Raw genomic sequence first — 24686 nt, forward strand, 5'->3', positions numbered from 1 at the left:
AGGAAAGCCGGGCCGCCGGGGGTGCGCCCTTCCCTCCGGGAGGGCGGAGAGACCGGGAGCGGCAGCCTGGCAGGGGCTGAGTGTCCCCCGCGGTGGGGAGGGGATAGCGGAACGGACCCGGAGGCCATGGAGGGCGAAGGGGCCCCTTCGTGGCGGGGTCCCGGCGGGGTGATCCGCGAACTGTGTCGTTCCTTCGGCCACTACAACCGGCACCTGGCGCGGCTGCAGCACAACCTACGCGAGACCAAGAAGTTCTTCCGCGACGTCAAGTACTCCCACGGGCACCCCTTCACCTCGGCGGCCGCTGGCGAGGGCCTCCCCGCTGGGGCTGGGGACGGGGCCCCCCGGGACAGCCCCGCGCCCGGCGGTGAGAGAGGGACGGGGGGGCTCGGGCAGGGCCTGCGGTGGGCGGGGAGGCCTGTGGTTAGGGGGTATGTGGGGGAAACGGGGGGCTCTGGTGGGGGGAGGGCTGTGGGGTGAGCTGTGGGCAGCGAGGGTGGCGGCTTACGGGGGTTGGGGTGCAGGTGGGAGGTGAGGGGTGGGCTGTGGAGAGTGAGGGGTGCAGCTGGGGGGGTGAGGGGTTGCTGTTGAGAGGCTGGAGGGGCTGTAATGGGGGGTTGGGTGGGCTGCGGGGCGGGAGTGTGCATAGGGGGGGAGCTGGGGTGCCTTTGTGGGGCGAAGTGCCAGGGGGTGAGTGGGTGATGGGGGCTGTTGGGCCCCTCTACCCATCTCCCAAGCCCCCACCCTGAGGCTCCCAGCCCCCCGCAGGGTGGGGTTTAGGGGGATGCAGCATCTGGGGAGGGGTGTGTGGTGTGGGGCTGGTGTGCCTGTGGTGGGGCTCTGGGGGTTAGAGATGGGCTTCATTCATCGGCTGTGCCCTCGTCTGTCACTGCTGACAGACGTCACTGCTGGTGGGAGCCCTCCTGCCACGTGCAGAACTTTGTCTTTCCATGAGACTGTCTTGTGAGAAGACTTTAGCGTGACATCAAATATTTATAAAGATCTTTATTCATTACCAAATGGCTCATGAGTCATCTCTGTTGGCTACTTGTCCAAGATGCTTGTCTATGCTTGTCTTAAGCTTACAATTGTTTTGAAAATTGAAGTATTGTTGGGCTCTTCTGGCAGAATGTGTATAAAAAAAAAGTGCTCTACTGTATTTGGTCCGGCTGAAATGGAGTTAATTTTCCCCGCAGCAGGCCTAGTAGTGCCGTGCTTTGTATTGTTAGCTAGAAGGGTGTTGATAACACACCTTGGCTACTGCTGAGAGGTGCTCACACGGCATCAAGGCTGTGTCTCCAACATTCCCTCCTCCCCAGTAAACTGGGGGTGGGCAAGATCTTGAGAGGGGATGTAGCCAGGACAGCTGGCCCCAACTAACCATATGATATCTGCTCAGCAATAAAAGCTAAGAGAAAGGAGGAGGGGGTGTGTGCATTTGTTATGATATTTGTCTTCTGGAGCAATCGCTACGTGTGTTGAAGCCTTACTTGCCGGGAAGTGGCTGCTGATGTGGAGAATAAATCTTCCATTTTCCTTTGCTTCCTGTGCATGGCCCTTGCTTTGTTAAACTGCCTTTATCTGGACCCATGAGGTTTTTTTCCCATCTTATGTTCTCCCCCCCGCCGCGCCCTTCTGAGGAGCAGGGTGAAAGAGCATCTTGGTGGGTGCCTGGCATCCAGCCAAGATCAACCCACCCCATCCACGTAAACCGTTCAGAATAGAACTGAGTAGTGTTGTAAAAGCACGATGTCTCTGTTTCCATCTTTCTGTCACTTCAAAAAGCAGGAACCAGTTGTTTTCACTCATTCTCTGCGGGTCTCAATGGTGTTCGAATGGTAGCGCCCCACTGGAGTTGCTCTTCTGTTTGGTTACTTCTTGCAAAACATTGCTAGTCAAACAGCAGTTGTCTTTAAAAGCCTGCTTGTAGGGCTTGGTAGGCATGTGCGCATCATTAATGAAATACTCCTAACAAAGGATACAGATTTGACCAAATATCTTGCCTATTGTTTCTAATACAGAGCACCTGTAACCTTTTTTCTTTGTTTTGTTTTGTTTTTCGGTTTTGTTTCTTCAAACACCTTGACCCAGTTTGACTTTACTGCTAAATGTGTTACCAGCTGGCACTTAAGTATCAGGGCTTGAAGGAAAGGCTGGCTGCTTTAGAGCTTGTTCATCTAAACACTAATAACAGCGTAGACTCTTGGTTCAGGATTTCGGACTGCAGAGGTTGTATAACATCTGCTGTTCTTACAAATAAAACTTAAATCAGTAGCTTGCAAACTGGTGAAGCGGTGACACGTCCCAGGTGGGGCACGGAGCAAGTTAGTCAAGCTGCGCCGTGTTAGAAAGTGGGAGGTTATGGTGGCAGTCTGGAGGGGAGTGTGGAAAGAGGAATGGAGGGGATGAAGAGCAGGACTTGGTAAAAAAAAAAAAAAAAAAAGAGGCTGGCAGTTTTCTTCAACAAGCTAAGTGCAAAATAACTGTGAATCAATGATTATTATTTTTTGAAGATACGGGAAGACACAAGCCTTTGCCTGAAACCCCGAGCCTCGGTGTTGCTTGTTACCTTTGTGCCTGAATAATCACCTTTGGACAGAGCTTCTTGCTTCTGTAAAATTTTAGTTGTATTATGCGTTTCCAGTACTCTCTGAAACTCAGTGGCTGGTAATAAAGCTTTTTCCCCCCTGTGTAACAAGGGGAAATATTCTAGGTTTAACAGTTAAGTTTACGTTAAAGTCAGAGGCTTTAAGGAGCACGGTTCTCACTGACTTCAGAACCACTTTTTCATAGAATCTGCCCTACAGGTGGTGTCAAAGTGAGAGGAATTTTGACCAAACAGTTCTGCAGACTTCTTGATATGCTCTGCAGTGTGCTGAGGCATGAATGCTAATGTCTTGTGAAATACAAAGGAACTGCGAAGTGATACGGACAGGATACTTACTGCCTATGGTTGAAGTGGAAAAATAAACTGTGAAAGTAAATTCAGATGTCTTGGAAACAAAACAAATGTGAAGAGGTTTGCTTTTGGGACACCTGTGAAGCTAGTGTAACAACAGAGAAAGGTAACTGCTCTTCAGATCGACACAACTCAAGCAACCTAAAGCAGACTGGGTTACTCTGTCCAAGACCAGATCCTAACTATTTGCTAAGCTGAGTAGTAGCCGCTGACCTTTCAGGTAAGCTGTGTCAGTCAGGGTTGAGCACTTGAAGGAGCAAATGTATACTTGCTTTTACATCCCACCCTCTTCTGCTTAGGAGAATGACAGGCAAGATTTGTCAATAGAGGGTTGCTGTTGACCAAACGTTCCCTCTGTGGCCTTAGTACCAGGACTTACACCTCATAGTAAGAGAAGGAAAATAAATTAAATGGAAAAAAATGATTGCCTTCAGGCTACTGTTTATGAGGGGAGAAAGTCTTGTTTGTACTATCTGCGTTTCTGAAGCACTCAACAAAATACTGTCTGTTCTCTTAGTCTGCTTTGTCATGAATAGGCTTTTAAGAATGATTTGTTAAAGTCTTGTGACAATCCTGTACCTTTAGCCTGCGCAGGTCCAGCAGCTTCTTGGTGCTGTTAGCTAGCTTGTTTTGTACCGACTTCCTGTAAAAAGAAAGTATTAAGGACTCGGTAGCAGATTTCACTAAAATGTGTAAAGAAAAAAACCCAGCAACCATGCTTTCTACTAATTGTAGTTTTCTTCATTCTGTGCTTGAAATAATTTGAACTCTTTGACCTAGGAACTGGAGGTTTTTTGATATTTCTTTTGCCTTATTTCAGAGGTTTCTGTAAACTGAGCTGTACCTCTTGCACAGATATTCACAGCATCTCCAGAGCTTTGGTCAGCAGATGTGCTGTTATCTTAATGAGGGTGTGCTGGGGGTAAAGCCCTGGGCTTGGTAGCCTAATGACTCCATACATAAATGTGTTTTGTAGGGGATGAATGTATTAACCAGAGGGTTTGGGAGAGTTTTCATCCTGACGCTGTATTGACTGTGGGTATATATCCTAGTTAAAATGTGACTGCTCTGCCCATATTGCTGTGATCCTTCAAAGGTTAGGGCTCCTATTGTGCTCTAAGGTACGTCAACGTAAGAAGATGGGTTTTAAGACTAGATAATGTGTGGGGAGGTGGTTGGGAAGGTCCTTGTGAAACAGCTCCTCAAACAGATGGGAGGAGGCACTTGCTAACAAGCTTCAAGTTAAGCAGAAGATGAAGCTTGGTTCTGCAGCCTGGGAGCTGCTAAGGATGTAACAGCTGCTCCTGGAGGAACTGCTTGTGTTGGTATATTGATTAGTTGCATGTGTTCTCCTGGAATTAACACCATTGTGCTGATAGGTGTGTGCTGGGGTGGAACTAAAACTTGATTTATATAACGGTTGATCTTAAGTCTTGTAGTGGCCAAAGCATGCTGCAGGTCATTGCCAGCACCACAGTGAGGATTTCTATGAAAGGTATTGGTATTTGTAATAAGAAGTATGAGGGTCTGGCCTTATTTAGGCACTGTTGTCTGCATGTATTATGGAAAATGGAACAGAAGGATGAGACTGGCAGTGTAGTTGGCCTTCCTTGGAAAGGGGATGAGTAAACGCTTAAGACTTCTCTAGATTCTGTAAATTTAACCTAAGGTTCTTCTGCCAAGTGTTTGAATTTTGACATGAGCCTTGGTGAGAGACGTCCTTGTTCTTGGACAGGCCTCCTTTTATCAAAAGATGCTTAATAGGATGCACATGCTTAAGGACTCTCCCTGCAGCCATTTTTTTGAAGTGTTTATCACATGTCTCCAAATGATACAGTCTATGGGTACAGGACATAGCACCAGCTAAAATCTTTGGCAAAAGTCCTGTCACAAACAGGAGCTGCTCACATAGATACAGGAATGTTGCTATATCTCATCAGTAAGCAAGTTCTAAATCTACTTTTTTTAGGTACTGCAGGAAGTCATATTCCTCTCAACTTGAATTCTTCATGTTCACGTTAGTGGCATCACCTGTTAAGTATTGTATGAGTATTTTTGCCCTGTGTCTTATTCTAATGTGCAGAGATAGTAATTTACGTTCTGCAGCGCAGAATACGAGCAGTAGCTCCATCTCTTTGCAACTCGCTTCAGGTTTGGGACATTGAGGTCACTCTGAGGGATCCAGTGATAGATGATATACACAGGGTTGAAACCGTTGCTGTGACCTGGGTGCATTGATGGTACGCTGGGTTAGTTGTGATATGGCTGAATTTTGGTGCTGGTCCCAGGTTTGTACTTCATGTACATGGAATATCACAGGGTGACATAATGTTAAATAACGTTAAATGTAACTGCTTCTTGACGGATAACGCTTGTAGTAAACTTGTTGAATAAATACTGATCCCAAGGAGGTAGTGTGCATAAAAAGATGAAAGGCGTTTTTAAAGATGGAATATTTGTAGATCTATTCGGTGCTTTAATATTTCAGCTGAGCTGCTGCATTTCAGTCATTTTGTGCTGGCATGAAGTACCCGTAAATAGAGAGGCCAGCCGTAACAGGGAGAGGGTTGCAGTCTGCCTTTTTCAGAGAAGACTTTGTGGCCTGTACACCACTCCACAAATTGCTTTTTTCATGCTTGGTAGCTGAAAAGCGAGCTTGAATTCCAGTTGAAGTTTTATAGACATAACAAGATCAAAGAAATTATTTATCTTGTAGACAGAGGCTTAAATGTGCCGTTTGTGGCGTTTTGCTGATTTTTATCGTTTGAGTTGCTAGTCAGATTCTGCACTTCAGTCATTTGATGTGGCCGCTCTGCTGTGACTGCGGGTCTTGAAAGGCTTGTTTAAGAAACAGTTATGTAGAGTCACACTTCAAGAAGTGATGTCACCCTCCAGCTTTTCCAAACTGTTGGTTTATGGGTGTCAGTGTCTGGGGCTGTGTGGGGCGGAGGTGCCGGAGGTCAGCACAGAGAGGGTTTCTTTGTAGTGTTGCATGAGATGGAAGGACTCCTCTGATGGAGAGAACTCCTCCAGCAGTCTTCTTTCCAGACTGCACATTTGAAGGCAAGGTAGATCTTAGATAATATGTTAAAAAAGCCTTAAACTGAGTCTAAGACACAGCCAACTACACATGGTGTTGCTCCCAATTTGAATGATTTTAATTAAAATAGAGGAACGGCATGCTATCAGAATAAGGACTAGAACAGCTGTTGTGTTACCTTTAATTTGGTTAGTAGTGTTGAGGAATATCTCGTATATGAAAGTATCTTGTTTTCTTGGGGCTTGAAATGCTGAAACAATTTTGGATGCCAGAACATGAGTCATTAAGAGAATTTTAATAGCCCTGGTGAAACCTTCCCCAACAAAATCACTGCTTCTCTGCTGGATTGTATTTGAGCCTGTCTTTAAACTATTGTTCTTGTCAGTTTGCCTGATATCAGGGCAATTGTACTCGTTTATAGCTTTCAGATTTGGCAATTCTTCTGAGGACTGGTGTCTCCATTTATCACGTCATTCCTGGGTGCCGTCTGCCTTTGGATCTGGGACCATGGGCTAGCTCCGGCTGTGGTGGAACCTGAGCTGTTTCGTACTTCAGGGGATTGTACTGAAGTGCAACAGATGGGGAATTTGTTTGTCTCCATTTATTTTTTTTTTGTACTACCAGAATTATTCTGTTGCTATGCATAAGGTAACACAAAGCTTCTTAGACTTCAGCTTAGATGACAGAGTGTGGGAAAAGCTGTATTTAGGATTTGTAAAAGAATACAGAAGCTAAATTCAGTACTGAGATTGAATTAATGTAGTAAGGCAAATGCAAGGAGTTGCAGCATCATGGACTAAGAATTGGGAGGGCCTGGTTAGTGGGATGGTACAACGGATGCTTCAGATGAAAGATGGGTAAGGAGCGTGATTACAGGGAGTCCTGCTACTCTGAAGAAGATCCAGATGTTGAGGAATTTCCTTTTGCAGCTTAAATATTACTCTCAAAATTAGTAAGAATATCTGGGAAACGGATCCTATTTAGTTCAGCTATATAGGTTAGGAAAGATGTGTGCTGTTAGTGCGATCGAAGGAGTGAAGCTGTTTCTCACTGTGTTTTAGGCTGTGCTAGGAACCTTCTGGCTGCTAGCAAGGAGTGTCTTCCCTTGGGCTCAGCTCTATCCAGGCTGGTGAAAGTGTGACAGTTTCTTTAGGTGCTGTGATTGTGTATCTGTCGCAGGGAATTGCTGGCAGAGGCTGTTAGTTCTGCTACCGTGTCTCAGCAAACTTCATCTTGTCATCTGCTTCATGTGGAGAAGCAATTTTGCAAGAATACCTTTCCCTGGGGCTGGAAAGGAGGTTTTGCTACTTTCATGTCAATGATCCTAGACTTTGGTCAACAAGCTTGTGCAGTAATACTCTTGGGATTTGGTAGATGCAAAGTATTTGACATTTTTAAGTGCGTGGGTGGAACTGTCACGGATTCATAGTAGACTGAATTTATTCTGATATGTGACAAGAACGTTCTGTACAGCCAAGTCATCAAAACTTGGGAAGGGTTAGCCTTGGTGACGCATTGGGCCACTGTTCCAACCCAAGGCAAAATTAGCCCTTCGGTTGTTTCAAGCTTGACAACTCTTTCCTTTTGACTTTTAGGACCTACCATTAGCCTTCCATCAACCTGCTGAAGAGAGCTCTGTGTAAATATTTCCCAGTGAAATAGGTGGGGAGAACAGTAACAAATTGTCTTAATGGCTTTTTGATAATCCACCTACTGTGGACCTCTGTGTTGGTGCAGTAGAAATGCTGAGTTGCTGACACTAGTTTCAGGATACATAAGCAAATTCTTGGAGCTATGTGGGCTTCTTGGCGGGCTGCGGGGCAGCAATGGCTGAACTTTTGCGTTCAGCTGGCTTAGAGATACAAGACTTATTGTTCAGCCAACCTGTTCTAATGCAGTCTGTCCTCAATTTTAGGGCAGAATTTCATTTCCTTCCCCCGCCATGAGGAAGAGCATCTCCAGCGGACTGTGAGCTGGCACCCTTGCCTTCTGATTCTTGGCCAGAACTGTAATGCCAAATGCCAGTTACTCAACATACTGCTGGGTGAGAAGCTGCTCCCTACCACCAAAATCAGCAATGAGGAGAATTGTAAGAGGCGACGGATCCGTTTCACGCACGGGACACAAACACGGGTTAGCCTAGCGCTGCCTGAGCAGTACGAACTGGTCCATATGATGGCAGCCCACCGAAGGCACTGGGACACAATACCAGAGGAAGACTTAGAAATTCACGGGGACAGTGAAGATCCTGCTCACCGGATAGCAGAGCTGGAGGTCATGCTGCCATACTCACTACTAAAGGTAACTAGGTGTCCATGTACCATCATTGTGGTGAACTTAAGATGTCATGTTTATAGTCCCTAATAAAGCTAATGGTGTAGACTCTCAAGCATAGGAATTTTTTTTGAGAATCTAGAAGTCTGGTCTTACGTTTCAATGTTGACTTTTAGCATTGTCATTCCTCTGTGACACTAGTTGCCATCCATCTCAGGAGCCATGCTTACTCAGATGTAATTCCAGGTGTTTTTGAAAATTTTACTCCAGTTTCAAGGTCATTCAGAGTTAGCTTTGCTGTCTGATAGCAGCTAGAAGCTGTCGTACAAGGATATGCACTTTATCTTCATCTTGAAGAGCTTGTCAGAAAATAAAACTCCTGATTCCAACATCTGATGAAATGACCTGACTTCATTTGAGGGTGACTTTTTTTATTTTTCTGTGGTGTCAGTGGAAAGTGAAGGTGTTAAGAACAAGAAGGTGAGAGTCTGTTCTTGGTGCTGTTTCTAAAATTGGTGGTATCTTGCTTTGTGACTTTCTTTTTAGTTGTCCATAAAATGTGTTCCTGTTCTGCGAGTTGCCGTTTGGTGTTTAGCAGATATCTGTAAAGGTGAGGGCTGTATTTCATAGCTTTTTATAGTTTCCATAAGCTTTCATTGCATTTCATAACTTATATTGAGCCTTTGTTATTGCAGTATAGTACTTCTGCAGCGTTGTTTGGCAGTCAGGTATCTGGAATAGATAATTCTTAAATATAAATTGCTTAAGTGCAAAGAATATGATCTGTTTTCACATGAGTAAGAGTATGAGCTTCACAGCTGAACAAAAAAATAGCAAAGTGATTTTTTTCTGGACTTAAGAATCAAGACATGATTGTAAATAGGCAGAAAATGGAGACCCAGTCTACCTTCATCAGTGTGAATTAAGTTTTACCAACCTAGTCTGTAGCCAAATGGAAGCCTAATTGAGGTCAGCCAAGGCAGCGCTGTTGTAGGGCATTCGTGGCTTCCAGTGCCCACTGAAAGAGAACAGAAGGGCCATGTTTGTATAAACTGTATGTGGGGCATCCACTCCTTTCCCAATGAGCACCAGATCAGCTGCTGGTGCTGCAAAGGAAATGCCTGTTCTGGATTTTCTGCTTTTAAAATCCTGCCTTGCTATGCATAAAAGAGTATTTAGCTTTACATTTATTTTACTCTGTTACATTTTTATATGGGGCAGTTCAGACACACTGCAGTTTACAGCCCTCTTTCAGATTTCTCACGTGTGTGACAAAGATCTCTCTGTCTAGCTTTGGTTATATTTAGGACACTTAGATGAAAACAGCTACTCAGATTAATTTGAAAAGGGTTGGTGAAATAAAAGGCTCTTCCAATAGAAGGAGAGGGAGGGTGAATCACAGCTAGCTTCAGATTGATTCAAAGGATTCCTTACATGAATTCATGGAGCTAAAGGAAGAGCAATATTTTTTTTTTAAGGCTGATAGGAGAACATAATGCATTTTAGCAGGCAGCTTGGCTAGGGACAGCTTCCCCTTAAATTACAGGAGTGTGATCTCCTGTTGAGACCTCTGTAGTCTTCTTCCACCCTTCTAGCTGCTGTGCATTCTCCAGCTCTGCTCAGCATACACCAAGACAGCAAAGTTTATTTGCAAGTCATGGATGCTGTGTCTGTAACTAGTGGAGTATCTATCTGGAGCGGTAACGGATGAGTGGTTTTGAACATTGCCCAAAGTTGCATGTCTGTGGAACTACTCTGAAGGATTTTCTGCTTTTTCTGCACTTGTGAAACAAAATTAGAGGTCTAACAGCAATTGCGTGCTTGATGATAATGTGATACTCAGTACAAACCTTAACGATTTAGATTTGCCCAGGAACCAAATAATTTGGAGGAGCTCAGCACATTTTGGGCAGAGAGGGAGGAAAAATCAATCTGTTACCTAGAATCCCTGTATTTTGATCTGTTTTTCTCCCAACAGCCCAGTGCTTAATTTAGTACTGTGTTTCATGATAACCTTACATTCTAGATACTCAAGACACTACTAGTGTTTGAAAAAACATTTGCGGCTTCTTATTGTGGACTTGAACAGTTATGGGAGATGAAAAGGATTTCTGTTGGAAATCATATTTATTCCCTACAGTCAGACACTTATCTGCCAGTGGGCTGCCATCAAAGGAGCTGTCAGTGATTTCAGGATGTGGGGAATGCTGTGCAGCTTTTTAAGCCTGAGAGCATCTCTTAACAAGAGACTTAATTGCACAGGCTGGCTTGGCCACCTAAATTACATGCTGCTGTCTTGTGCAAGCGCTTCATGCTGAATCATGCTTCTTGGTGCAGGTACTTGTTTGCTAAATCCAAACTCATTAGCCTTTACTCCAGTAAAGAAAGGCCAAGTTATTTGTAAGTTCAACAGTATCTAAATATTAACTAAACTACTTCTTTTACTTGGAGATTAATTCAATAGAAGTATAGAATATACCACTTTTTAACACTGAAAACTGCCTGTGGAGCACCCTGAGGTGTTTTTTTAAATTTTTTCTTTAGTCTGATATGCAGGATGGAACCATGCTTGGTTTTTTGTGTTACTGAGTGATTCTTAATCAAGACTTGTTTCACAGAAAAGGGGGTGAGGAGGAGGAAGCCAAAAATTTCATTTGAATGGTTGGCTGCCATGAGAACACTACCTTGTGGTAATAGGTATGTGAACTTACTTCATTATTTTAAAATGCAAAATATCAGGGAAGGAGAAACTTTGGCAAAGCTGCTGTATTCCTTGGGGATCACTGTGCACAGGAATGCATCTAGGTCATGGGGAATAATCCATCTAGCCAGATGGATTATTAGATTTATAGTGGGAGTAAACAGTTGGCTCTTTCCCTAAATCTTATCAGTTGTCCCTGGAAGCCAAAGTGGACTTCTCTGAAGTATTGGTTTTCATCTGGATGGTACAGCTGAATGGGAGGAGGGCAGCAGGGCTGAAAGTTTCCTTTTTCAAGCCTTTGTGTTGCTTTATGCTTCATGCGACTTGGAGTCTCGGGCTGAAAAGTTTTAGCCAAGGCATGTAGGGAGAGGAAAATTCTCATTTCATTCAAGTGAATGAAGAAATACGAGATGGTTCTATGAGCTCTAACAGAAGAATTGAAGTAGTTTGGGTTTATTGTCTTCAGGTGCTATAGCAGTGATTCAGGTCATATGAATTAGTAGTTGTTGCAAGTAGCAAAGAATGTGGTTAAGTACCTATTGGGTGGTTATTTTAATGTACCTCCTGCTTAAAATTTGGAAGAATGTGCCCTGATGACTTTTGTGAGTGTTTTTAATGTTTGGTTGTGGCACTGATATAGAATACTGAAAAGCTTTCCCATGGGCTGAGATGCTTTCCCCTCCACATAGCATCAGTTCACTTTGGGGTATGCTGAGGTGCTTCTGCCACATACCAGCATCAAATACCTGAAGTCATCGTCATCTGTCCTTTATGCTGGCATAACTGAGGGTAGAAGATACTGAAAGTGCTAGCACCATGAAATTATTCTTCCACCCATGTGAAAGCTGTTCTCTATTTCTAGTTTTGCTGGCTTAGTGATATACCTTTCACAGGGGAAGAGTTCATGGTTAGAAAAAGAGCTTTGCTTCCCAGACTGTGCTGCGTGTGTACATCTCAAAGGCTTTCTTGGGCTGGCCCTTCCAGCCAAGGTAAAATGATTCCCTGATGAAGTGGGGGTCAGAGTCATTGCACAAAATCAAAGCACTTATGGTCGGTAAAGGACAGCAGCGTTTGCTGGAGATCAGAGATGTAGTTCAGGTTTCTTACCTGGGATTCTCTCTAGATAAGAGTTACTGAATTTCTGACTCTGATCCCCATGAAAACAGAAGAAACCAGCAAGGTTTTGGAAAAACTGGGGGGGAGCGTGTGTAAAATAATAACAATAATAAAAAAAAATTAAGTAGAATCTAGGGGTATATATGTACCTCAGATTAGTAGGGAGGCAATGAAATTAGCTCACATATGTAACAAACACAGTAACTGTCAGACTTCAGTGATTCACAGACTATTCTTGGAAGGTAGAGTATTAAAATTGGCTTAGAAAAAGACTGAGCTGGGCCTTCAGTCTTAATCTGCTTGGTAGGAGTTTGGGTAAAAATCTGAATAAATTGGGTTAGCTTCCCAGCACCTCAGTTAAATAAGCAAACAGTGATTAAACTGCTCGAAGCCTAGCAAAATAGGACAAGGTCCTCTTGGGATGTAGCAAATAAATAGTTTTTGACTGATTTGGAAATGAGGAATTATGTGTTGACTTGGTAGAATGGCACACTTCAGTGGTCCCTGGGTGCATTTAGTGAGACTCCACTTGTCTTACTGTAGGTCAAGACCTACTTGATCCTTGATTTTAATTTTTCTTCTGGATACGGGATGCAGTGGTCATCCTGGCATTGTAACTCTGAATCCATAGATGAGTACGTTGTGTGTCTGCATGGTATTATTCTCTTTAAACTGCCTTTTTTTGTATTGCTGTTGACAGCACCTGTGCATCGTATTTTAAATAGAAGAGCTGTAACTCTGATATGTGTACCTGATGTTCAGATTGCTAAGTGGGAAGCTTTGATATTTTAAAAAGGGTCTTTTAGTGAAGGAAAAAAGGAATGAAGTTACTTGACAGCAATTTCATGCTTACAGCTCTGTCAGAAATGTTCAAGTGTGTTTATAGCGGTGTGACCTTGTGAGAACCAGCTTAAAAATGTTAGGAATCCAGAGTGAGTCATAGGTATTCCCCATATAGGAAGACCTGATCCCTAATAGTATGAAGCTGCATAGATGGTGCTTAAACTTCTGTAGGTCACTTTATTTTATTAAAAAAAAAAAAAGCAGCGGTGGGCAAGAAATGTTGCTAATGCTCTTTGGAAAGCCTGAGAGGCCTCTATGGAAACAGAAGGACCGGTTGCTCATGCTGTGTTCGGTTGTCTGTGTTGGTTTTCTCCCTGTCTCCTAGAGACAGCACTGGCTTCCTCCTTTGTTTACAGTCGCTGGCGTGAGTCATCTGTCCTGGTGAATATTGCAGCACTGCACATCCCATTCTGCTCAACCTCCTGTGCATCAGGCAGGTCGGAGTTCAGCGCTGGGGAGTCCCGTGGTGGTAATGACTTCCCCTTAGCTCTGAGAGCGGTTGGGAGATGTGGTCAAGTCTTCCATTTTTCTGATGGAGAAAAATAATTGAAGAATTCTTAATTATCACCCTCTGGTATGAGTTGGGAAGATGGCACTTAAATTATCTTTTTCAGTTCAAAACCTTTGACATCTTATTTCCTTATTTTAATAGAGTGCTACATGCAGTTCTAAAACTCGCATATCCAAAGGTGAATCTTGTCTCCTTGGAAAGGAAGGCAGCAGGTTTCAGGACTGACCCTTTTTAGTAGCATTACTAAGAAGTGATGTCAGTGGGAGCAAATGACCGAAGCAGTGAAACTGTGCAGTAAGGAAATAAGTAAATGAAACAAATCTCTTAGCTTTTGCTTGAATTTGAAGGAAGTCATAACTAAGCTTGGCACAACCATCTGTTCTTCCTCATCTGTCCTTTGACTGTGAACTCTTTGGAATCTGTTATTGTGCTGCCTTTGTCTTGGCAGTAGTGGGTAGCGTAGTACTTTCAACCATTGTAGATTACACTGAAAGCCAACAGCATGGATATCTCCTCCAAGAGCTGCAGATCTAGTAAACATCCATGGGAAGGGTTGTTGCAAAATGGGGCAGCTGTAAGCTGAAGAACGACAGCTACTCAGCAGTAGCGCTTCCCTAGGAAACTTGTTCCAAGTCGTGTTCTGAACCAGGCTAAAACTCAAAGGCACTTGGTGCAAAATAAGAGTGTTGGAGTCAGCGGGCACTAATCCATGTCTGGCTGCATCCCTGCGAGAGGGCTGGTGTCATCAGCCCTGCAGGTAGGCTCTATGCTAAAGTGTGATGCTGCGTGTGAGATTCCATAACTGTTCTAAAGGGTTTGAACACTCAGGGTTTTGCATGTTGTGAATGAATTACAGTGCATTTTTGCATACATCAATTTTTAAAAGGATCTGTACTAATATATTTTTTTACTACCTCACTTGCCAGGAAGTGGATGTTGTAGTAGCACCATGTCGTGGATTCCAGTCTGCTGAAGCCACCTTGGGAGACTACGTGAACCAAGTGTTGCCTGTTGTCATCTTTGCCATCAGTGAGGCTGAACTTTCCTCATCGGATGAGAATGAACTGCGCGAAATCAAAGAGAAATTCGCTTTGCCCATTTTCTTCTTCAAAGTGCCAGAGTCTGGGGTTGACCTGATCTCTCCCAAAAAACCTGATAATGAAAAGTCCTCCCTTTACTGCCAGCTGATGGACTTGGAATACCTGAGCACCAACCACTGCAGCTGCGGGGCGCCTGCTCCTGATGCTGATGCCCAGAGCATGCTGGTGGAGCAGTTTGAGAAGCTCCGTCTCCTAAGCACTTTTTCCAGGCAGGTGCTTCAGAAGCATCTTGTGGAAGCAGCTACCAGTTTAAATGAGGTGCACTGCCGCTGCCTGAACATATTCATCAATCAGGCTTTCGACATGCAGCGAGACCTGCAAATCACCCCCAAGAGGCTGGAGTATACCCGTAAGAAGGAGAATGAGCTCTATGAGTCTCTGATGAACATTGCCAACCGCAAACAAGAGGAGATGAAGGACATGATCATAGAGACTCTTGGCAATATGAAAGAGGAGCTCTTGGAGGATGCTGCTAATATGGAATTCAAAGGTAAGTACTGGCAGGAGAGTCATGGGGAAAAAAGAAGTTAGGGTCTTTAAAGGATAGTGACGGAGTAACGTTTGCCATCTGCTAAGGGATGGTTGAAAGGCAGTCTAGACAACTGACTTTGCAAGAAAATTCAGAACTAATAAACAAAGGGTTTTTCTGTAGTACCTCCTGGGTAAAAAGCACTATCCTTAAATGAGAGGTCTGAAGACCTTATGTTGTGGTTTCTTATAAATCAGAACCTTTTTTTTTTTTGCCCCCAGAGCTTACTGCACAGTCCTGTGTCAGGGTATTTTACCTCTCTGCTTTAATTCCCTGTTCTGCTGAAGAAAACTCTCTCAGCTTTGCCTCAGTAGGTGTGTTGAGACTTGGGAATAGATCTGTTCTAAGAAAAAAAGCTCTTTGAGTTTTAGTGATGAAGGCTTGATTTGTACTTTCTGCTCTACTTCTTTGAGAGATGTTTGCGTAAGACTTCTGGGTACAGAACCTCCTAAAATGAAATCCTTCTGGGGAGGTAAGATTCTCCTTTTAAAAAAAATAAAAAAATTAATCAACGTAGTGCTCCTGAGCCTACGCTTGCATTTAGTATGTTGGTTTTTAGTGGGAAATGTAAGAATTCTCACTACGTCTTCTAGTATACCAGAACTTTAGGAACACACAAGCTGGAAGTGTGTGGAATGATGTGTAACTGTGAAGGGTGAGAGGCTATCCAAATTTTGGCTGCAGGAATACAAGGTCTGTCATAAACATCAAAGTGAAGATTTGTAGGTTGATACTCCACAGCTGTTTTCTCCTCTGCTTTGCTAAGCAGAGGTTTACTGTAACAGTAATTTCCCTTCTCAGGAAATGCAGTTCTCTGGGCTGTTTGGGATAGATTTTTCTATTTAAAATAAAATCAGAAATTGCTCTAGGCTGTTGGTTTAGAGGAAATTTTTTTTGTGAATTGAGTGCTTTTCTGAGGCATGAGAAGGGCCAAAACTAGACAATTTTGTGTCTCGACTGATTTCCTCTCAATTTCAAACTGGAGTGTTATTTCCTGGGATGAAGTGGAGAAATGATGGATTATGTTTAATCCTGTATGTTAGGATCTGGATCTTTTTGCTTCTGCAGTTGGGAAATGGGTAAGGTCTTTCTTGAAATGTTTGCTTTGTAGTGCCTGTACAAAATGTAGTGCTCATAAAGAACTTGGTTATGTTGCAACATAACCTATTTGCATGCTGCAGAAAACCCCAACAAACTAGCATATGCTAACAGTGTAGCAAGTGTTAATTCCACCTGTTCAGGGCTGCTATTGCTTTATTGTCAGGATAGGTAATAATTCCTGTATTCTCTCTGTGCCACTCTTGGAGCGCTGCAGTGTCTGAGTTCAGGATTCTGTATGTGCAGGAGTATGTTTAGGGGCAGCACAAGATAAAACACCTGCAGGAAATGTGTGTATGTTTACTTGCACAGCAAATACACTTAGTGTAGCATCTTTTGAAGTAATATCCTAAAAGAAGGAAGGTGTTATTTTGAGGAGCTAATGCCATCTGCTGATCGGTGGATTTGTTTTAAGTAGGCTAGACTGTTGTTGGCCAAAATCCAGAGACAAGGTCTTCATCTTCTGGTAGTAATGTAGTATTGCTCAGAGTGGTTACAGTACGTGAGCAGTGCTTGCCTAGTGTTTGTTTGAAAATGCCAAGCGGTAATCAACCTTCTCGAGGTACCTGGAAAAAATTTTCATCTAACCACTGTGGCTGTTACAGCACTTTCTTCATAATGTTCATCATTCAGCAGCGTTTGTGGATCACAGCGTGACCTGGAAGAATTTCCTGGTCTGTACTTCAGTCAGCTTTGTGCTTTGGCCCTCTAATTTTTGAGATGATAGTTGACTTGGCACCACTGTACCACTGTAAACCTGTAGGAGCTACTCAGTGATTGTATAGAGTCCATCAGGCGTTAAGAGCAGAGTATCCTGTGAATGCAAACAGCAGCAAATGGAAGCAAACATCAGATTATTTTCCACTTTGTTCAGATGTGATTTCTAGCTTCCCTGGAATTGGAGTAACCAGGTGTCGTGTGTTCCTGGAGCTACTCTAATGCTTTAGTACCTTCTATCACAGAATACCAAACTACTTAAGATCCCCAAGTAGGACTGGGTTTGGGACCTCATGTAAAACTGGGATTTTGTAGCATTAGACTTGCAGACCGGCGAGGGTTTTTTGTATGACTTTAGAAACACTGTTGGTATCAGTTTGTATCATCTGGGCCTGAAGTAACGAACCTCTGAAGGAGCAAAATAGCGAAAGAACATTTGGAGGAGAAGCTGGCCAGACTGGGGCTGTGCTGCAGCTCCTTTGCAAAACACTCCAAGTGGCTCTTGGTAGCTGTTCTTTGCAACAATGATATATTGAATACAAAAGACTCCTCTTTTTTTTTCTTTTGTACAGATATCATAATTCCTGAGAATGGGGAACCTGTTAGTTCCAAGGACATCAAGTGTTGTATTAAGCAAATTCAGGAACTGATTATTTCTAGATTAAACCAAGCAGTTGCCAACAAGTTAATTAGTTCAGTGGACTATCTGCGCGAGAGCTTTGTAGGGACTCTGGAGAGATGTCTGAAGAGCCTGGAGGAGTCTTGGGAGGTTTCAGTACATCCTGCAAGGAGTTTGGAGAAGTCAAAGGATGCTTCCGTACACATCACAAGCAATTATCTCAAACAGGTATGGTGGCTTAAATGGCTGTCTAGAATATTCTTAATAATTGTCTTTATCCTGATCCAACAAGGGTGGTAGGAGACTGAGATGCTCAGTGAAATTAGAGGAACACAGCTCTGGAGTATGGGTGGGTCTGGTGTCATTAAGGGGGGGTGCTAAAACGGGGGAACAGTCACTTAAAGGCCTAGTACCTACCTTTCCTACATCTGTATATAATAGTCAATTACAGCCTAGAAACCTCTATGAGCTTAACACAATAAATGAATTGAGCCAAGTGAATCATGGAGTGTCCTGTGTGGTGTCCATTTTTCATTTTCAGAGGGTCTAGTAAATTTTATAGTGACTATAACTTGTCAAGTTCCCATAGTTTCATCTTTCCCCTGCTTTCCAGATACTAAATGCAGCGTATCATGTTGAAGTTACTTTCCACTCTGGCTCAACAGTAACCAGGATGCTGTGGGAACAGATCAAACAGGTATGGGCATCTTTGTCATTTATTTCTATTACGTGTCACTGTATAGTGAAGTGTTTTTAAAGCCAAAAATAATGTGAATACTCACAGCTGCTCTCTAAATTTTGACTCTGGGCACATGCATTAGAAAGCTGTTGCTTCCTCACTCAGCACTGAGGCTGTGTGTATAGTTTATTCCTGGTGGTACCAATATTTAATTTAAAGCAAATAGCTCTTCAGTGTTTTCTTTCTGTTCTGAAACCGCAAAGGAATGATGATCAGCTTTTTGAAACTCTCGATGTTTATGTTTTGGGTAACTGGTTATTTATTTGGGTTTGGGGGTTTCTTATGGTTCTTTTTGTTTGTTTTGCAACATATTTTGATTCGGGTCAATTCACTCTTCTTCCTCCAGAGCAGACCAGATTTCCTCAGGTCTTTTGTTTTAAATTTCTGACTGTTAAAGCATTCATCTTTCTCAAGTTCCTGCTCTGAGCTGTTGATGACCTTTACTGCCTTCTCCCTGTTGAGATTCCTTGTATGGATGGGCGAGAGGAGTATGAGTTTTTTCCCAAATACATGCAGTGCAGACTGAGTGGTAACAAACCTTCAGGCTCCTCCTTCAGCCTGGGGGAAGGATCCAGACTGGGTGTGCAGCAGCTGGATCGCTGTGCCTTGTAATGAAGGGTAGGGCAGGGCACCTTGATCACCCAGCAATTTAAGGGAAGTGGCGCATAGTGACACCTAGGATTTCTGCACCTTAACAGCCAGTCCATCCAGCAAAAAGCTGCTTCACTGTAGCTTTCACCAGTTTAGGAACATCTCTGGGTTACTGCTCATGCTGCCTGTTCTTTCAGCCTCCAAGCTGCACTGCAACTGTGTGGTTTTCCTTGTGGTGGCTGTCTAGCTACGTTCTGGGTCAGATGTGAAAGGATGGCTGGCTTGTAGGAATGAACTGAGCAGATATTTAGAAAAATGAAACCTCTTATTGTGTGTGTGTGTGTACAACAATATTGTGATAGCAATTAAATTGTTATTAGTTACTGTAAGGTAATTATTTAGCCCAATTCTATGTGAAGATGGTGCATTATTACAAGGTGTCTAAGCAGTCTGAGTAAACTGACTGACCCTTTGCTGCTTTTAGTGCTAGTGCCTTAATTCTGTTTCCTGTTTTACTAGATAATCCAGCGGATTACATGGGTCAGCCCACCTGCCATCACCAGTGACTGGAAGAGGAAAGTTGCTCAGGATGCTATCGAGAGCCTCAGTGCATCCAAGTTAGCCAAGAGCATCTGCAGCCAGTTCCGGACCAGGCTAAACAGTTCCCATGAGGCTTTTGCAGCTTCTCTGCGCCAGGTGAGCATGGGCAGCTGTTAAGGAAGTCTTACTTTGTACCTTGGCACTTAATGGAAAAATAATTTTTAACTGCAGGGATAGCTGGAAGAGTAGCTCGTGCAGTTAATGCTGCCATTCTGTAGGTGGAGGTGGTAGAGCTGATGTGAATGCCCTAATTATGAGGTCCTGTTTTTAAACTAGGCATGCTTTAAGTAGGATCTCTACTCAATTGTGTAAGGACCTTCAACCTCATTACAACTAGAGCTTCAAACCAGGCAGGATTATGGTATATATGTGAAATCTCTTGCAGTTAGAAGATGGCCATTCTGGCAGGCTGGAGAAAACGGAAGACCTATGGCTGAAGGTGCGGAAGGATCATGCTCCTCGACTAGCACGACTCTCGCTGGAGAGCAGGTCCCTGCAGGATGTGCTGTTACATGGTGAGCATTGTGCTCGATGTTCTCTTTATTGTGTTCTGCTCCCTCCTTCTGAAGCAGTCAGTGGGTGTAAAGGAGTGGGAGGGGTGTTTTGCTTTTCACTCAGCTACTTCAGTGAGCCTCCATCTGATGCATACTGAGTACCTCGAATTGTGCAGCTGCTGGCCTGTGAAAAGCTCTGGGCTGCCAGCCTGATAGTGTACAGGAAGAAATAAACATGTTTTAATGTCTGACTAAATGGATGTTGTGCCTTGCAGGCAAACCAAAGTTGGGCCGTGAGCTGGGCCGAGGACAGTATGGCGTGGTCTATCTGTGTGACAGCTGGGGAGGGCATTTCCCATGTGCACTGAAATCTGTTGTTCCTCCAGATGAGAAGCACTGGAATGACCTTGCACTTGAGTTTCACTATATGAGGTATGTGTATTGTAAGCGCTTTTCTTGTTCCATATGGATCTCTTCAGCTTCACCGCTGCAAATAAACGCTGTTTGCATAGGCAGAACTTTGCTTGCTCTGGTTCTACTCTGCAATCGGTGTCTTGACCTCATGTAGTGCTAACTGCAATTTCTTGCTTACAAAAGCAAGACAGGTTGCCAGTGCCGCTGCAGAAATCTGACAGGCACGGAATAGCAGGCAGATGTTCCTGTCTTACTCTGATTCTCTGGTGTCTGTGCTGTTCAGATGCTTGCTATTCTGCAGCATGAATGTCATGGTTTAGTCCCAGCTGGTAACTAAGTACCACGCAGCCACTCACTCACTCCCTCATCACCCAGAGGGATGGGGAGGAGAATTGGAAAGGAATGTAAAACTCGGGGGTTGAGATCGGAACAACTTAATAAATAAAATAAACCTGAAAGAACAATAATAATAGTGATAATAGCAGTTATAATGGAAAAAGGAGAAGGGGAGAGGAATAAAATTCGAAGGGAAGGGAGGAAAGAAAACAAGTGATGTGTAATACAATTGCTCACCACCTGCTGGCTGATACCCAGCCAGTTCCAGAGCAACGATCTGCATGCCCCGGTCAGCCCCCCCCAGTTTGTGTACTGAGCATGACATCCCATGGTATGGAATACCTCTCCTGGCTAGTTCAGATCAGCTGTCCTGGCTGCGTCCTCTCCCGATTTCTTGTGTCCCTCCAGCCTTCTTGCTGGCAAGGCCTCAGAAACTAAAAGTCCTTGACTTAGTGTAAACATTACCTAGCAACAACTAAAACCATCAGTCTGCTATTGGCATTGTTCTCACACCAAATCCAAACCACAGCACTGCACCGGCTACTAAGAAGAAAATTAACTCTATCCCAGCTGAAACCAGAACAGTAAATTAGAATTAATAGGGCATGATAGTAAACAGTCCTTCTCACCTGATTTTTGGTGTTGAATCATCCCTCCTCTCCCAATCTGTCATTGTTCTGTCTGAATTGACAGAGGAAAATGATGGGTCTGCAGTGCAGAAACCAGCTTGGTTTTGGTAAACAGCTGCAGGCAGGTGCTGCAGTACAGACAGCTGAAATATAGTACCAAAAAAAAAAAAATACTCTAACCTTTAATAGGCTTTCTTGAGTTTAATTGGATCAGACAGCTGTATGCTGTTATGGCACCCTGGGGGGGTGCTGTGAATTTTTACTGTATGGCACCTGGTACAGGTGTATCTTACTCTTGGGCTAAAGCTGCAGCCGTTGGGAGTTTTTCCTTTACAAGGTGAGGCTTGGCCTGTTGGGAAGGATAGAAAAATGACCAGCTTTCTGTGCTGAACTCTCTCCAGGTCTCTGCAGACACATGAGCGTCTTGTACATCTCCACGGTTCTGTGATAGATTATGGCTATGGAGGAGGCTCCAGCATTGCTGTCTTACTGATAATGGAACGGTTGCACAGAGACCTCTATACAGGACTAAAGGTAACAATCTGTATGTGTGTATACACTTTTTTATATATATGTTAAAAAAAATCCACATCTAAGTATCTGTTACTCTGTAAAACAAAGCTTTAATTGCTTAATCTTTGGTGTTTTTGACTAAGAGTAAGCAAAAGTTACTTCCATTTGTAGGAATTAAACCTGCGTTTGTTTATTCTTCAGGCTGGGCTAGAATTAGAAACACGATTGCAGATTGCCTTGGATGTAGTTGAAGGAATCCGTTATCTTCACAGTCAAGGACTTGTGCACCGGGATATCAAACTTAAAAATGTCTTGGTAAGGAAAACTTTTGTATCTGGCTAATCCTGGAGTCTTATTGAGGCCCTTTTAGTGGGAGTGAGGAGTATATTGTAAGTGAAGTTATAGCTTTATTCATAGAGGATCTTTTCACTTGTGGTATTGGTAGTCACGACTAGCCTTGCAGTTGAGGTTTCCCTAACTCATTTTTCAGGCAGAAAGCCTAGGGGAAAGGGAGCAGTAGAGTGACTCTTCTCTTGCAGGTAGAGTGCTTGAGCTACAAGTAGGACTTCCAGTTCCCAGTTCTACTAAATCCCAACCACACCTTCTAAGTAGAAGACAAGTGAAGGCATGTCTTGTTACTGAGCTTAACTAGGTACGTGTCCAAGAGCAGTCAAACAATCAGAAGCTTACTCAAGAACAAATGCCCAACCCTTCAAATGTAAACAGTTTAAAAGCTTAATACTGGAAAACAATACTAAAACTGAGGAGTATGGTTATCAGCTGCCTGTGTACGAATTCTTCTACAGCTTGACAAAAAGAATCGAGCCAAAATCACTGACTTGGGGTTCTGCAAACCAGAAGCCATGATGTCTGGCAGTATTGTAGGCACACCCATTCATATGGCTCCTGAGCTCTTTACAGGTATGCTCGTTTATTGAATCCACTACTGTCCTGCTCTGGCTTGAATTTTGAAAGCCATTACTTTGAATTAATATCTCAACTTGCTTACGAGGGAAAAATAATAAAAAGAACAAACACAAAACCCCCAAAAAACGGAATACTACCTGCTTACAATGCATGCTGTATATTTTTTCCTGTATTTTAAGTGTCAGTTTAAAATCTTTGCTTGCTTGAAAGAGAACTGTGGGATTCATAAGCTTTGCTGAAGTGCTTAATACTCTTGCAATTCGCAATTTAAATTATTGGTTGTTAAGAAGCTGGAAATGCTTGGCTTTCATAGGTAAATACTTCAGAAAGGATCCTGGAATTTCCAAGCTGTTACTAACGTGTGGAGTGTGTTGAAATTCACTGTGTGTTGTGCTTCTGGCAGGCACACTAAGCTTTTTTTTTTCTGAGCAAGCACCTTACAGTCGTGCTTAAGAGGTCCACCTGTCAGAATCCTTTTGGTCAATCTGAGATGCTGTCCCTGCTTTGACAAGATTGCCATCAAAAAAGATTGTTTAATTCGGCAAATATTATTCAGGTGGTTTTTGCTACCAACAGTGAAATTGTTGACTAGCAGGCTAGACCTTGCCCTTAGCGGCCAGCGTTGCCTTAGCCCTTTTGCACTTACTCTGTGCAGTGATCCATGAACCTCAGCTTGGGAACTGCTGGCACAGATTAAGTGTATAAATCCTCTGAGAATTGGAAGGCTTTAATTTTTAACCCTCCACCTTTGGCAATGACTGCTGATGTGTTGCTAGGCTTCACAGGAGTCTCGCCTTCTGGCAATGAAGTTGTGGTTTTAATTTGAGGAAGCGGAACACCGAAATTAGTTCTCAAACTGCTCAGTTTCCAGTTACGAAGATGTTGCCTGCCCTGCTGATTGAATATATTTTTGTTACAGGAAAGTATGATAACTCAGTGGATGTTTATGCATTTGGCATTCTGTTTTGGTACATTTGTTCGGGACATGTGAAGTTACCAGAGGCTTTCGAGAGATGTGCAAGCAAAGATCACCTCTGGAACAACGTTAGAAGAGGTATAAATGGCTTATTTGAACTCAGTTTGTTGATAATTTATGCAGAAGTTAAATTTGAGGAGACTACAAATGCGGTTTTATCCTGTTGTAACTGAAAGGTAAAAATCCAAGTCGTATAGCTTCTTTGACAGTTTAAAGAGTAACACTTAACTAGTTACTTTGACACATTTTGCGGAAACTAAAATTAGCAGGGATAAAAAAAGGCTTTCAGTTAACAGTGTGTTTGCCATAGTGTCACAGGAACTGTGCTAGCACACTGCTTAAACCTTGCAAAGCAGCACAACACTTATTATATAAACCAGACCCCAGAACCAGCCAGGCATGATCCCCTAAAGAATGTTTAATCCTTTGCAATTTCTGGAAGCCGTGGTGATCTGTACGTTCAGATGCTGAATACACAGCACGCTGAGGAAGCTGGATGCTGAGTAAAACACACTGTTGATAGTTGTTCCCCAAAATATAAACTTACTGCTATGCCTGCGTAGGTTTAGCGTAGAACTGTGTTTTGGGGTAGCTTAATCCTTCGTGCTGTGTCATGGTATCAGAATGCTCTGCTCCTTTGTGTTCTTAGCTCCTGTCCATATAAACTTCCCCTTCTCATGTGAAAAAGATTAACTTCGATAAGTGAGTCCTGTATTTGGTCAGAAGGCTGGACTTGCTGCTTGTTCTGATGTTGAACTTGCTCCCAAAGGCACTGTTATGTGCGGGTGGAGTGGGAGGTCTCCTTACAGGGGAGGGTGTTCATTCTGCTCCCAAATAGTTGCAAAGAGGAGGCTCTGGTGAAACGAAATGTGTTGGCCATCCTCTGGAAGTGTGCATGATCTCCTGAGTGACTTCAGCAGTGCTCCCAAAGATGTCTCGGCAGCACTGCTGAAACGTAAG

At 43.4% G+C, this 24686-nt stretch overlaps 1 protein-coding gene and 1 long non-coding RNA gene across 2 annotated transcripts in view; one reads left to right on the forward strand and one right to left on the reverse strand.

Annotated features, from left to right (window-relative positions):
• DSTYK (dual serine/threonine and tyrosine protein kinase) overlaps positions 1-24686 on the forward strand; it is a 26983-nt gene continuing 2297 nt past the window's right edge. Inside the window, exons 1-12 of the mRNA XM_040616362.1 lie at positions 1-367; positions 7915-8300; positions 14371-15034; positions 17461-17735; positions 18121-18204; positions 19357-19533; positions 19823-19952; positions 20207-20363; positions 21712-21844; positions 22025-22138; positions 22630-22744; positions 23670-23804. Coding sequence (XP_040472296.1) covers positions 127-367; positions 7915-8300; positions 14371-15034; positions 17461-17735; positions 18121-18204; positions 19357-19533; positions 19823-19952; positions 20207-20363; positions 21712-21844; positions 22025-22138; positions 22630-22744; positions 23670-23804 — 2611 coding nt within the window. The 5' untranslated portion in view covers positions 1-126. The remainder of the gene's footprint in view (positions 368-7914; positions 8301-14370; positions 15035-17460; positions 17736-18120; positions 18205-19356; positions 19534-19822; positions 19953-20206; positions 20364-21711; positions 21845-22024; positions 22139-22629; positions 22745-23669; positions 23805-24686) is intronic.
• Positions 19657-24686, reverse strand: part of LOC121098429 — a 19910-nt gene continuing 14880 nt past the window's right edge. Inside the window, exons 2-3 of the long non-coding RNA XR_005831272.1 lie at positions 21024-21028; positions 19657-19670 (exon numbers count right to left, since the gene is read on the reverse strand). This is a non-coding gene — a long non-coding RNA (uncharacterized LOC121098429). The remainder of the gene's footprint in view (positions 19671-21023; positions 21029-24686) is intronic.

This window comes from Falco naumanni, chromosome 17 (assembly GCF_017639655.2).
Source record: "Falco naumanni isolate bFalNau1 chromosome 17, bFalNau1.pat, whole genome shotgun sequence".
Classification (NCBI taxonomy): Eukaryota; Metazoa; Chordata; class Aves; order Falconiformes; family Falconidae; genus Falco; species Falco naumanni.